This window comes from Polypterus senegalus, chromosome 13, assembly GCF_016835505.1.
Source record: "Polypterus senegalus isolate Bchr_013 chromosome 13, ASM1683550v1, whole genome shotgun sequence".
NCBI classification, from domain to species: domain Eukaryota; kingdom Metazoa; phylum Chordata; class Cladistia; order Polypteriformes; family Polypteridae; genus Polypterus; species Polypterus senegalus.
In genome coordinates, this window is record NC_053166.1 from 62,248,659 (window position 1) to 62,264,219 (window position 15,561).

Sequence of the window (15,561 nt, forward strand, 5' to 3'; positions counted from 1 at the left end):
ACGCTGGTGCAGTAGGTCCTGGTTTCCTCCTAATGCACGACAATGCCCGACCTCATGTGGCAAGAGTATGCAGGCAGTACCTGGAGGATGAAGGAATTGAAACAATTGAATGGCCTTCACGATCCCCTGACTTAAACCCAATAGAACATCTGTGGGACATTATGTTTCGGTCCATTAGGCGCCGCCAGGTTGCTCCTCAGACTGTACAACAGCTCAGGGATGCCCTCATACAGATCTGGGAGGAAATGCCACAAGACACCATCCGTCATCTCATTAGGAGCATGCCCCAATGTTGTCAAGCATGCATACAAGCTGTGGGGCCACACAAGATACTGAAAAGCATTTTGAGTAGCAGAAATTAAGTTTTTGAAAAATGGACTAGCCTGCCACATCTTCATTTCACTCTGATTTTAGGGTGTCTACACAATTGAGCCCTCTGTAGGCAGAAAACTTTTATTTCCATTAAAAGACTTGGCATCCTTTTGTTCCTAAGACATTGCCCTGTCGTTATTTGTATAGATATCCAACTTCATATTGAGATCTGATGTATCTAATGTGTTTCTTTAAAGTGTTCCTTTAATTTTTGTGAGCAGTGTATATATATATATATATATATATATATATATATATATATATATATATAGCATTTTTAATGTAGGTAGATCATTTTGACCTGGTCATTTTAAAAGTAGGTCGCAAGTCAAAAAAGTGTGGGCACCCCTGTTCTAATATCAGCATTAAAGCAGAGACTTCAGAGATGTATTGGTTTCCAGGAAAATCTAGTAGTCAGTCATTATCCACCCCCCTATTTCCTAACACAAGGTCACGGGGGTCTGCTGGAGCCAATTCCAGCCAACACAGGGTGCAAGACAGGAACAAATTCCCGGGCAGGGTGCCAGCCCACTGCAGAAAATCTAGTAGGTCTGTATCAAAAATCAAAATTCAACAAACCCAGAATCAGAGAACAGTAATATAAAAAGTTCAAGTTAGGTACTAGTTGTTATGCCATGTATCTGTTTATTTTTTTGGCCACTCCCCTCTTTTTCCCAGCAGCACCTCCTGTGGCCTGGGGATGCTGTTTCACCCAAGGCTGAAAATTAAAAGCAAGATTTGGATTCAAAATAACTTCAGAATTTAAAGCTTTATCTGCTGACCAGTCCATTATGCCACAATTTATCAAACCAAGCAACTGTAGCATATTTATTTACTTTCTCGGAAGATCAAAATATTTCAGAATCTGCCATTAGCATCAAAATTAATTTATACTAGCCGACGCCTGTCATAGCATACGGCAGTGTAATAATAGGAACGTAAAATGGTGAGAAAGTCTCTTATATATATTTCTCTTCTGGTTCGTCCTGCTTTCTCTTCAAACCCGGTCCCCTCCACACGCAGCCCACATGGCACTTCTCGATTTCTATTCCTCCTCTTCCACACCTTTCCCCATGCTGCCTGCAGCCTCCCATACACCCCCACACAGCTTTTCTCGATTCCTATTCCTCCTTCGGACAACCGCGTTCCCCGCTCCTCTCTCATGACCCCATTGGTGTCATGTCACCACCCTATATGTAGCCTGACCGCGTGACCTTTCACTTCGGCGGTGAGGAAGCAGGATGAACCAGAAGAGCAATATATATGTTATCTTCCATTAAAGGAATACACACTACCACATTTCTTGTTTTTCAAGAAATATTTAGACAGATTTAAGCAAATTGGAACAATTCTTAATATATGGGGGCAGCTGCTGGCACTGTACAAAAGAATGTGAAAAGCAGTCAAAAGGGCAGTATGTGATTTACTTGAACAAAGATTATAAATTGATTGTTAACTTTGGACAGAATGTTAAGTAAGTACAAGAATGTATTGTACATACCCTAGTTTTGGGAAATAGCAACTAAATAAATAATATTAATAATAAAAATAATTGTGTGAGGACCCATTAAAGAACAGGCTAATGAGTCTTGAGTCCAATGTCTAAATGTGTCTATTCACTGGAGGAGGAGTTAACCATTTGTAAGTGAAAGGAAAAGGTGTTTTTGAAAATTAAGCAGATTTGCTAAAAAAAAGGAAATCATTATGTATAAAAGTAATATCAGGCAAGAAAACTCACTTTTATTTTTTCTGCCTTTGTGTGGTATACATCCCAGTACTCTCCTTCTGTAAGATGTTCACTTTAACACAGTTTAATTACAAAAAGAATATGAATTCATGGCTGTTCATTTCAAAATTGTGTCAGTCTTATTTCCTTTATTCCTATTATCTAATTCTTAATGACAGATATATATGTACATAAATGCAGTCTTTAAGGCAATGACTACCTAACCTCATTTATGTTTATGAAGAACGTCCGCTTTGATGTCCTTTGATGTAAAGGGCACACTATCTACTGATGATCTTCATTCACCCTGCCTAGCCCTAAATATTATGGAATTACAGTGTTGCTACTGAGAACCACAAAGTGAAAGAGAAACACTATGTTCTAAAATTGGAAAAGACTTCTGTTTCATCAGATTCCTCAGAGTTACACCCCAGCATCGATGGATACGTCTGGTTTGATCAAACAGATTTGCTGTGACCTTGCAGTTGTCAATTATTCTTCTCCTAACCTGAGAAGAAGGCTTCATTGGAAACATGCCACCCGCCATGAAAATTACCCCACTACAGTTTAAGCACATGATTTTGCCCTTCACTACTTTAACATCTATGTCACTTGGCAACTGCCTTAAAAACTGGTGTGTGTTTTCTCTCAGATCCCTGTGAATTGCATATCAATCTGATGGTCTGCTGCTCCAGACTCCCTGGTTGAATGAACACTGAGAACAGATGTTGCAACTGGCACATGTAAAGCTGTGCTTAATTCCTGGATTTGCCCAACAGGTACATCCAACTCACTTTTCGTGCAACTGCTATATATTCCATTCATTACTATACTGCACCCTTCTTTAAAGTTGCGTGAAATTTATGTTTACAAATTATTATGTTTTTGTTATGATTGCTTTAATGATGAAAATTCTAAGCAAGAATTGCACTGTAGTATCTACAGTACATGTGAAAAATCTGGCCCTGTCCATTTAAAAGATGTGGTAAGTTCTACTCTTGAACCAATGGCAACATTATTTTTAGACATTAAGTATAATAAAAACTGATGTATTCGGAAAAATGATGCAACACATCCATTCGGCCTAACTTAATTTCCAATAATAATAATACTTAAAAACAAAATATTCTCAAGACCCCATTATTAAAATGGCCTTTCTTAATATGTTTTTATATGTATGAAATAAATGTCTTACCTCTCCCTCTTTTTCTTTCACTAATTTTACTCTTTGGATTATCTTGCAAAGACATCATATCAAGGATTAATTCCACTTCAGTATCTGCTACATTGTTGGCATTTGCAGTAAGGTTAGTCTATTGTTAGCTACTGTACACAGACTTCAAAATGGCCAATCCTGTTTAGAGGTTTTGCCAATGCCGCAGTATTTTCACCGCTTTCCTCTTTGCTAAGCATTTTTACTGGCTGTAATTTTATGTGACAGCTCCAATTAACTAAATGGAAAAGATATGAAAATTGTCTATAAATGTAAAACAGGTCTAAAAAGAAAAATTGGCCCTCTTGGTAGCTGGCAACCCAGCCACACACAGACACCTTTTAAAAATGGGTACATATAAAATACTTAATAGAAAAAACATGTACGTGAGAAATTTAGTTTGATATTAGAGGAATTGAACATCATGCAAATTGCACAAATTATTCAAAATATATCTAAAGCAGTAGGGCAAACCTGCATATGACAGAAAGACTTATCATTGGACTCAGGTAAATACTATGTTAGTTAAAATACAGTAATGCGTTCTCTAAACTAATGAATAAATTAAAGAATAAATTCTTAAAAGCGTTTTTTGTCAGGGCGAAAGCTGTCAGAAACTGCACCAATTGATTTAAAAAGTTTGAGTCACTGGAACTGTCTATTCTGAAGTATTTCTTTTTATCATGGCCAGCTTCATTTTCTGATTTGCTGTTTATTTATAGTGCTCTGAATTAATGTGGATATACTGTACATTAAAGCCTCAAACATGGTTTGTAAGTAGTTGTAGTAGTAGTAGTCACAGTAGTAGGTGAAGTACTGTTATCATGTCTAGTCTGAGTACAGTGAAACTCTTACTTGCTTGTTTGACCAATATGAAACACGTCACCACTCTCTGGCACCATGATAAACAAGAATGTATGAAATTATGGGAGGGACTTTATAGACACCTCTCTGAAAAAGGGGAGAGAAATGTGGAGTTGAGGGATAGGAGAAAAATGAACACAACTAGCAGTAGGAGGAATGAGCAGATGACTGGTAAATAGATGGACAATTGAATGGGGAATGACTTTGGCGACAGTTCTGGGGTGGTAAGTGGACAAGACACCTAATTGTTAGACAAGGATTCACAAGACCCACAGAAGTAGGCTAAAGGCTGTGTAATGCACCCTTGTTTCACAGTTGTTTATTTGGACTGAGTCATTCAATAAAATGGTGGCTAACAGAATGCCCAGCCATTTTATGAACCTGATTAATCCATTTTAGGTTTGCAGGAGACATGACCTGTCCTGACAGCACCAGGTGCAAGACAAGAACTGAGCCTAAATTGGGTTTACAGATGTCCACTTTAGAGTTACCAGGTAATTTAAACTTCACATCTTGTGTGAAGCAGACCTTGCGGATCTACAATAGCAGGTTTGACTAGTAGCCTAAGTATTTGTCAAGAACAGGAGATTGAATAAGTTCTTCTGAAACATATACCACTATCTGTGTTTAACAATGTAAATGGCCAGATTTGTTTAAATAATAACTGTTATGTGTTTTAAATCACTCAGATAAAGACCAAGAGTAAACATTCTGGCCAAGGGTTTACCAGCAACAAAATCTGTACTGAATATATGGCAGCTTTTTCTATCCAAAACAATATCCAGGAGAACAAAGGATAAAAAAATATTTTGTATTGTTCACCACAGACACACACATGCACACACACACACACAAACACGCATAAAAAACTGTAACAGATAGAAAAAAGTGCAAATTGCAGAACTTGAACAAAACCTTCTTGGCCTTCTGAGTCTGCTGAAGTAAGCCTTTTCATCCTTGTGTATATAATAGAATGGCTCACTCCCTTCTCACCAGAACTCCAAAGCACTCCATTTATTACACCCCCATGCCCCTATCGGTTTCCATTCTGAGGCACACAGATTGCATTTGATGTGTATTGTTCCCCAATAAGCCCCCATTTTCCCACACTGGAATATGCAGGAACTTTCCTTCTGTGTCATTGCTCTCTCTCTCTAATTTTTGCCTTAAGATCTTCTATGGGTTTTAATCACATCCTTTAATGGTATCATTGCCCCGATAACCTCTCAATGTTGTATATAATTTCAAATCTTCATCAAATCTTCATTTTAAAACAGAGGCGGCACGGTGGCGCAGTGGGTAGCACTCCTGCCTTGCTCCCTGCGTGGATTTTGCATGTTATCACCGTGTCTGCGTGGGTTTCCTCCGGGTACTCTGGTTTCCTCCCACAGTCCAAAGACATGCAGGTTAGGTGCATTGGCAATTCTAAATTGTCCCTAGTGTATGCTTGGTGTGTGTGTGTGCGCCCTGCTGTGGACTGGCAACCTGCCTGGGGTTTGTTTCTTGCCTTGCACCCTGTGTTGGCTGGGATTGACTCCAGCAAACCCCCGTGACCCTATAGTTAGGATATAGTAGGTTGGATAATTGATGGATGGATAGATTTTAAAACAAAAAAACACTAAACCTAGCTTACACTATCCAACTTTGTTAATAGAAACATAAAAATGAGCTACAGGAAATCAAAAATATCCATAATTGATGCATACAGCCTTCCATTATACTAAGAGCAAAAACATTGGAATTACCACATGCAATGTGCATGCAACTGCTTTGAAAATGATGTCAGTGCAAATAATGCTGTTATCCATGTGTTTAGCTAAAATCAAAACTTTAAACTAATGCAAGCGTAAGGCAAATGAAGTATTGATACTGGGTAAAGATATCAAAGATGGAAGAATTTGTGGATCACATATATGCAGATTGATTTCAGCCATCCATGTATTGCAGATGCTACTTAATCCAGTTTATATTCCCGGAAGCCATAGCTGAATCCTGATAGTATAGACTGGAAAGCAAGAACCAGCCCAGGATGAGGTGACAGTCCACTGCAGAGCTTGCTCACTGATAAAGGACCAAAGTAGAGCTGCACAGTTAGCCTGCTACATAAGTGTTTTGGATATGGAAGTAAACCAATAGTATCCAGATGTTGTACAGACAGGACTTTAGCTAGGACTCTAGTATAACCTTTTTAATATTTAGAATGAGTAAATTAGGACATTTTATAGTACTGTACATTAGAAAGTTAATCAACCAGTAAAAAAGTGTGAGCAATCATGAGGTCTTATTTAAAAACAAAGATCAATAGAAAGGTAATTTCTTAAATATATTGTGATCAATCTAATGTTGGATGACACATCATACACAGCATGAGCTGACCCCCTCAGTTTTAATCACATCCAAATGAATGAGTGTAAGTTCACTTGTCCCTGAGGTCTTTCATACTAATTCCTGACCTGTGACCAAGATCATCAATACACATTAATCATAATGAGCTACACTATGTGCAAGTTTGTAACCATCAGAATGCATCAGACATGTTACTCTCTTTGCTGTGCCACATGTCACATCTGAATATACAAAAAAGTCAGAATAAAATGGTTCTTCATGGCATCTGAGTGTTTCTGATGAAAAACTGAAAAACATGCCTGAAATAAAATAGATGGTGTCACACATGTGTGCCTGTGAGATCAATTTGTAATTTCACCCCAAACCACGATGTGGTGCTGCATAATAACGTTTCCCCTCTCCTATCCCCGTGTAGATCTGGAAACAAACAAAATGAGGGCAAATGACATCATTTTTGGTTCTGGGTCTCCTTGAGATGCCCATTCTGCCTCACCACTAGATACTCGCATCTGTAAAGACCTTCTTCATGTTAACATTAATTGTGTTTGTTAATTTGTTGCCTAAGGGTGCCCTACCCCTTGATATGTATCCTTCTTTCCTTTTACAATAAATAGACAGACGTACATATCCACTGACGAAAGTTAGCCTTTTATGCAAACTCAAGAAATATTATAAACAACAACAAAAAATTACAAAAAAGAAGAGAACTTCTAATGTGGACAACATTAAGCAATCAGTCGAAAGGAGGCATTAGTGGAAGCACTGATATAAAGGAGGTTATAAGTAAGTATAATTAATAAGTAAATTAAATAAATAGTATAGCACAAAAGTGAGGCAAATGTAACAATCTATCCACCAATTTTTATGTCATTTTAATTTAGCTTAGGCTCGAAAAAAGCCAGCAATAATTACAATAGCAACATCAAATACATAAATGGAACCATCCCTGGAAAGGGCAGCAGTGCACTTTAACAACCTATATTTTAAATATATACTTTTCAAATTATTTTTAAGTTCTCTATGTGAAATGCAGTTAAATCACGTTTTTCTTCCATTCACATAAATGGTGCCATATAAAAGTTCACTTAATGAAATAAAGGAAAAGGTATCAGCAATTTTGACCTGAACAATAAAAGTAAAAGTAATGAAAAAAACGTGCACTGCTTCTTAGATTTCTTTTTCCTTTTACACCCTTTTCAAAACATTGAAAACTGAATCGTAGGGGCTATCATTTATTATATTTTAATTGCAATGTTCTATATGTCTGGTTACTAAGAAAACTTTTAAAAGATACATATTTAAGATTGCAGCAAGCTTCTGTTTGTTTGTCTTGGACTCACAGCCAGTTTTCATCTGTTAAACTTGAGTTTTAAGACTCTTCAGGAACATTCCAAAATTTCACCCCAGCACGACACAAGAAAACCTCATGTGTGAAACTGCTAACAATCATCCTCTTTGTGTGGGAGATCTGTTGGGTTGTAGGGTGGTTTTAGGTCTCCTGGCTCCAGAGAGTATCAGGTGGAAGAGTACCAGACCACATTTTGACCTCTAAATGGACTACTACTAGTTAGCTTCTTTACCTGTTGTGCTTTACACTGCTATTTTATGTACTGTAAATGGTTTACTTGTTTATGTAACCCACACAGCTCCATCATCTCCAGGGACAAAACAAAACACAGACCAATATATTTATAAGGATATAATCATTAAAACTGTACTGTTAGAAAATGTGTATATCCATTAACCATTTCCAAACTTATTTGATCCAATACAGAGTAATGGTAAGGAGGGGCAGTTGAATCCTAGCAGCTTTAGGCATAGGATAGAAACCAACCTTACTGGAGGGGCAGTCCATCACAGTGCACACACACACACACATTTTAATATGGAGCTAATGTTAGACCCACAAATTAACCACACGTTCAGGTCTTTGGGATATGGGCAGAAAATTGTTGTATATGAAGAATATCCCAGCAGACCTCAGGAGGCTATGCAATCTTCACATGGGTAGTGACTAGGTTCAGGACCCGAACCTGAACCTAGCATCCTGGAGCTCTTAGGCAGCTTTTGGAAATAATAAAGTGATTTCCAAGCTCAAAAAAGAAGGAAGGAGACATACAATTGTAACCATTGAGTTTTTCTCCAGGGAGTAAATATAACCTGTACCTCTCCTTCCTTACATAAATGCACAGTGATGGCAGCCCTTTTCTTGCCCCTTATATTATGACCACATATAAACCTAATGTGTACAGGATAGTCAATTTATAGAGTTGAAAAAACATAAGGCACAAAATACTGTGGAGTCTACTTGCCAACTATATGTTTGTAATATTTTTTTTCCAGCTGTATGGTTAGTTTTTTTGTATACTATTCTAGAAAATGCTAATAAAACAAATTAGATGTGAATAAGAAAAATAACTTCCTGGTACGAAGTTTGATGAAGAACTTCATATATTTAAATGAAGCATTCTGAAGGTACAATAGCTTCTTAGTATATACAGTACAATAAAATCAGCAGGGTGTGTATATAGTATATTCACTTGAAGTGTATATATGGAAACACTCTTTCCATACACACACTTTAAAGACTGAACACTGTAAGAGATAATTCACACTGACAATTTTGCTGCATATGTGCTTTTCTTCAGAAAACCTGGGATTGATTCTCAGCCCAGCTGCTGCCTAGGGGTGTTTGAACGTTTTTCCTTTATCAGTGTGGTTTTTATCCCACATCTAAAAGACATGCAGTTGTAATTAATGGCAAACTTTAAACTGAATCAGCTTGATGGAGTGTGGATTTTTGCAAAGGTATGAAATCCCTTTCTCACTTGGTTCCTCTCTCAGTGTTGCCGATGTATTTTTTTGCTCCCTGCAAACATGTAATGTAAAAACTGAATTTAGACAATGGATGGATTGGAGGGATGTTCAAAGCATAATGATTGTCTTTCATTACGAGTGCTAAATCAAACCTTCCAAATCCCAATGAAAATTTGGTTTGCAAAGTCAAATCATGAACAGGTACACGGCAGATGCCTGTCCTAAGTGTGATGCAATATATATTGAATTCATTATTTTCGCAGTTCTTCCATTAACAGAGCAGATATACTGTATATCTCAGACACACCTTAATGAAAGCTAGAATCAACCACAGATGGTATGTCGGGTGCAATATCATTCACTCTCAATAGTTAAATCTTCAAATGTAATTCATATTTAGGGTTCAGTAGAATATAAAAGAACAAAGTTTATATATCCTGCAATTAAAGTATGATATGCTACACTTATTTAAGCTTTCATCAGATATTTGCCAAAACCACCAGACATGTTGCTTGGTAAATATTTTGATATTGTAGCTCTGTTTAGGCTACCAGATTTCTGCTGACAAGAATTTTGACTTCAAACTTTTATTTAATTTATTGCGTCTCATTATGAATCTACATAAACTTTAAAGGCTTGATAATAAAAAAAAATGAAAATGTCATATACTTTATAGAGATGCACTAAGATTAGTCTTTAAATTAAATAGAATGACGGATTTAGGAAAGAATGAAAATGATTTGATCTGTGCAACCACGACCACCCTTTAGTGTGTATAATGTGGGATTCTGAAGTACTGTTTTCAATTACACATACTGTTTCACTTTAGGTTAATATAATTACTTCAATTATGCTGTGGTAGGCTCCAACAGAACATATTCACATTACTTTAACAAGTTCAGCTGACAATGTGTCACAACTGGTACTGAAAACACTCAATATGTATTTTTTAAAACAAATAAACTAATATTCCAACATTTACTGCTGGTTAATGTTTGGTGCCATATACATTTCGTAAGGACAGTGTTTCTTATTTAATAAAATAAAACCCCTTGTGCTAACCAGACTGAGTGTCTTCAACTGAAAGGGTATGATTTTTTGTTCCAAACGTTATTTGTTCATTTAAGAGTAAACAACAGCAGATTTTCACAGCATTTGATATTTCAGTTAATTAATTTCTGATTTAGTCATCCAAAAAGAAGCAACAAGTAATACTTTCAGGAGGAGGAGAGCAAATGTCTATGAGTTCAGTATCCAAAAATGAGAAGAAAGCAATGGCAATACAACTAACAGAAGGTCACCCATTGCTAAACAGAGTTCAACAAAATGGATTTGTGACCATAAAGAAAGGGCTGTATATTACCTTAAGCATGGATAATTATTGATTTACAATGAAACTCCTTTGTGGGGCAAACATCTAGTGAAGCAGTAATGTAAAACACTGGCAGGGTGCGGAAACTATAATGTACAAGTGGATGATAATGAGGAAGGTGGTCCTTGTTGATCTCATTAGGGAACAATGGCCAAATTATTACAAGTAGTTATGGAAAAAAACTCTTGGAATCTTTTAAGCTCAAGCAAATCACAATACTTAGAAAATGAATCAAAGCTAATAAAAAAATCAATATTACTGTAGCTGATACTATGGATTATTCATTTCTTAATTCAATGAGTCAACAGAAATCTTCTTTATGGATTAGTAATTTTAGTGTATATGTTTTAATTTCAGAGTTACACACTTTTGTAGATCAAAATAATTGCAGTTAAGATGGGTGCATTTTGATTTCTATTTTTTCAAGAAATTTAGTTAAAATACTGTGGTGGGCTGGCGCCCTGCTCAGGGTTTGTTTCCTGCCTTGTGCCATGTGTTGGCTGGGATTGGCTCCAGCAGACCCCCGTGACCCTGTAGTTAGGATATAGTGGGTTGGATAATGAATGAATAGTTAAAATATTTTCCAAAACTTTTAACAAAATCACAGTGTGACCCTATAACATTAAAAACCAAGGACATTAATAATTACAAAATAAATACATCTGACCATTTTTGTTAAACAACAGGCAACAAATGATATTTAAGCTTCATCTGAAAGTAACAGCAAAAAAATAATACATGGTCATCACAGGATTATTGAGACTTCATTGTCTTGTACACAGAGTACAGTAAATGTCTTGTTTTCATGTGCAAATCATTGTGTTAAATGAGAAAAAAACTAACACAATGACTTCCAATTACTTGTTTAAAAAGAACACTCTTGGCTGATTAAATCAATCCCTCTGTAAACAGAAAATTCTTTATTGTCTTATGCTCCACAGTATGATACTCAAGGTTAAGATGTCATCACTTTTACTGCGTGAGGATGCATTTCACTGCGTGTTGTCCTGTATAACTATGTATGTGACAAATAAAGAATCTTGACTTTTGTGATGAATGCACAACATATAAATTATAGACATAAATATCATATGGGTTTGAGAATGTTAATTGTGATGTTCATTATAAAATAGTACAGAATGAGCAGTGTTCAAAAAATGTACTTTAAGAATTCCCTTTTAAGATAATAAAATCTATCTATCTATCTATCTATCTATCTATCTATCTATCTATCTATCTATCTATGGCACACCTCTAAAAACATATTACTACATTTTATGCCTAAACATGTAATGCCTAAACAAGCACACGTTTACTACACCCATTGCCGAGACGCCCCCTTATGACATTTTCCAGTAAATAAATGATCAAGACAGAAAACATTAACCAGATCTTGTTCCAAAATGTTTTAATGATAAGAGAACCTTAATACTGAACAAGCTGCAGAGTTAAAAATTAAGAATTGTACCCTACAGCCCCATCCTGCTCTTACAATCAGCTACTTACGTGGGCTTCCCGCAGATTTTCCTGTGATACCATTGCTTGCAGTTAGTGAAGTACTTCTTGTCGGTGCCATCAATTTGTTGAACAGCGCAAACATTGGGCCTGAGATTAAAGACATACACGTATTTTTACTCACATTTTCAATAAACAGCAGCAAACAATACTCCAAGGCGTACTTTTTAAACAATTAATGTATTAGGAATATATTAATAGTACAATTTTTGGGTACTTTAAGAGTACAAAAATTACTTCAGATTAGTTTACATTTATTAATTCTGCCGTATTCGCCTATATGGGTATATTACTACTCAACTGCCCACTGGGTCCTATTATTTCATTACAGGGTAACGTGTTACCCAAGTCAAGAATACACCCTGCGCTCAGGCTCAGTCCATCTCAAAGCAATACCGACACGTGTACCCAGACTCGCTCACCGCATTTCAGACTCATCAGTCAAAATAACCTACAAGCCTTTCTCACCAACGTATCAGGAGAAAGCGTGCGAGATCTGTACAGGAATGAGTTTCTCACTGTGCTCTCTAGAAGTGAGGTAGCGGTTCTAACCATTGTATCACTGCGTCTCTTTAAATAAACAAACTAATAAATAAATATTCATCCATTTCACGAGTTGGCTTTTTTCAGAACTTTGTAGTGGGGACAGCTTCATGTGCCGTACGGTACACTAGTATACCACAGAGGCTACTGAGGCTTTCATCCAGCTGGACATTAAACTCGCCAGTTAACCTAAAATAAGTCGTCTTGGAAGAAACAAAAGTTGCAGGAGAAAATCCATATAGAAAAGGAGAAAACGTTAAAAGCGAAAGGTCGTGAATGTACCCAAAGTCTCTGCAACGGTGTGACTGCACGGGTAACTAGTCAACTCCATGGATGCATGCATTTGTAATTAAATATATAGTGAATACGGACTGTGTTTGGTTTCCCGTATTCCTGTTTAATGTGTCAATCCATTATCTTACCCCCGCTTGGAATATAGGAAATGATCCATGCATTTCTGAATGATTTCTGCATTAATACAACAAACGAGCTTTTAATTTAAGAAAGACTGACAATCTATATTTTTTCAATTAAAGTTACGATCTTGCTTTTCTCGCACTGGGCAGCCCATCCCATCCCGTTTCGGAGCAAGACCGTAAATGACCTTCGACTTGCAGCCAGTTAACTTTCGCCGCAACTTAATTTCATACAAGATGCAGAATTCATTTTTTATTATTAAGGTTCATTACATTGCGCTATAGTAAGGATAACCACAAGAGAATAATAACAATTTCCTGATGAAAATAATTTTAGCATTAGTGACTTAATCAAAAAGAAGAAAAAATTCCGAACAGAAAAAGTGATAGTACACACTTCTGAACTTTCCGTGAAACTTTTAACCCAAATCACGCACTACGTTTCCCCTGGAAGGTGTATTAGAAAGACCATCTTCTTTGGCTCTACGCTATCTTTCAGAGTTTTCACTAAAATGAATATCCCATCACGCATGTACAACAATCAGTAGGTTCAAGAGGTTCCCCTAGAAGCCGTACCCGTGTTGACGTCCTCGGATCCGGCTGTGCTGCAGGACTTGCTGGTAGGGAGAGCGAGTGCTCAGCACGGTGGTGTACAGCGCCAAGGCGAACGTCGCAAGTGCTAAAAGCTTCATATTCCCTGCCTCGTGGTGTCTGTGCGCCAACCGTTCGCACTCGGCACTAGCTGGAATGAAGAGGATTGATTTGTGGGGGGGCTGTAATATAGGGCGACAAGAAGGCATATAGCGCGGGGTGGGGCTTGGGGTGAGCAATCCGAGAAGAGTCAGTCCGTGTCAGTCTGTGGGCAGCACAGTCGCAGCTGTCCGGTAGGTTGAAAAAGCCGACATTTGGGGAAAGCAGTGTTTATGTGGATCTATCTATCTATCTATCTATCTGTCTATCTATCTATCTATCTATCTATCTATCTATCTATCAGCGCTAATGAGCTAGCGTCAAAAACTTCAAAAAATTTTCAACTTCCCTTTTCATAAAGTACTGAATTCTCAAATGAGTTTGCAAAAAAGGTTAACTGACAAAGAAGTTGTGTGCCTAAAGTTTAAAGAGAGAAGGGAGTGGGGTGTGAGTGGGAGTATTTTGTGTTTGCTACTTAACGCACTGTTGTTTTTAGTGTATAGACTAATGCAGTTTCATACTTTGTATTCTGCCTGGTCACTTTCTTGCCTTGTATGTTCAGATTAATAATCCATTATATTAATATCTAGTATTTTTGGCACTGTTTTATTCAAAGTCATGTTGACACCTAGATTTACTCTCTTACCAGTCACTATAACTGTGTGTGTCTATCTATCTATCTATCTATCTATCTATCTATCTATCTATCTATCTATCTATATATATATATATATATATATATATATATATATATATATATATACGGTATATTCATTCATTCTTACTTCTAAATTGCAATCTGATTACTTAGGTGATTACCTACCAGGTAACTCCCGTGGTTGGTCAGCCAGTAACAAAACACATTCTCTCAAGTAATCAGTTTGCGATTCAGACCTATCAATGCAATTCTTCGATCTTCACCCTTTAAATAAGCTAACCAGCCTCCACAGCCCAGCATCAGAGGCTTCGACTCAGGCGCTGCTGTCTGAGTTTCAGTCCCCGTAAGGGGATGCCAAAGTGTGCACACCTGATAAGCTCCAATAGGGGCAAAACACGTATTGTGTACTCTTTGTATTATTTGGCAGATACTGTATCGCAAATATATGTAAAGTACATAGTGACTGATAGAAGAGCAGATCTGTGTGTCAATATATATAGTCATGCATGCACATCTGAGGTTTGACTTCTGGGCTCATTGGAAATAAGCACTACTACTCCGGGACATGAGTGGGCGCTCTCAATGATGGTATCATCTTTTTTTTCCAACAGCCCTGGGAAACCACCCACTGAGGGCAACTGAAACCACCCCTACTGACCCCATTAGTAAAATGCTAAGATGCTCCTGGCATGGGTTTTAAAGAGAGCCAGCATGAACCTGACTAATTACTTTGCTTTATTATTTTACATTTTGTTATTATCCTACATGCCTGTTAAAGGTGTTTTGGACCTGGCAAAATATTAAAAGAGACAACTCACTTGTGAATGTGTCGTACAGTGTCCAATGGTCCTGTTCTGGTTTAGATCCCTTCTTGCACTTACTGATGTCTACTTTACACCACTAGTGATGAGTGACTCCATTAAATTTGCTTTGCAGCAAAAAAGCAGAAAGGCTCTAAAATTTCAGCAAACTCTGCAAAATGCATTGACATCAATAAGGAAGGAAGTACTGATCTAGTTTTGAGTGTTA

The 15,561-nt window shown here is 37.1% G+C and overlaps 1 protein-coding gene across 1 annotated transcript in view; it reads right to left on the reverse strand.

The window, feature by feature from the left end:
* Positions 1–13,952, reverse strand: part of tgfbi (transforming growth factor, beta-induced) — a 67,627-nt gene extending 53,675 nt beyond the window's left edge. Inside the window, exons 1-2 of the mRNA XM_039774091.1 lie at positions 13,761–13,952; positions 12,217–12,315 (exon numbers count right to left, since the gene is read on the reverse strand). Of these exons, the coding sequence (XP_039630025.1) occupies positions 12,217–12,315; positions 13,761–13,876 (215 nt within the window). The 5' untranslated portion in view covers positions 13,877–13,952. The remainder of the gene's footprint in view (positions 1–12,216; positions 12,316–13,760) is intronic.
* Between the last annotated feature and the right edge of the window lie 1,609 nt (positions 13,953–15,561).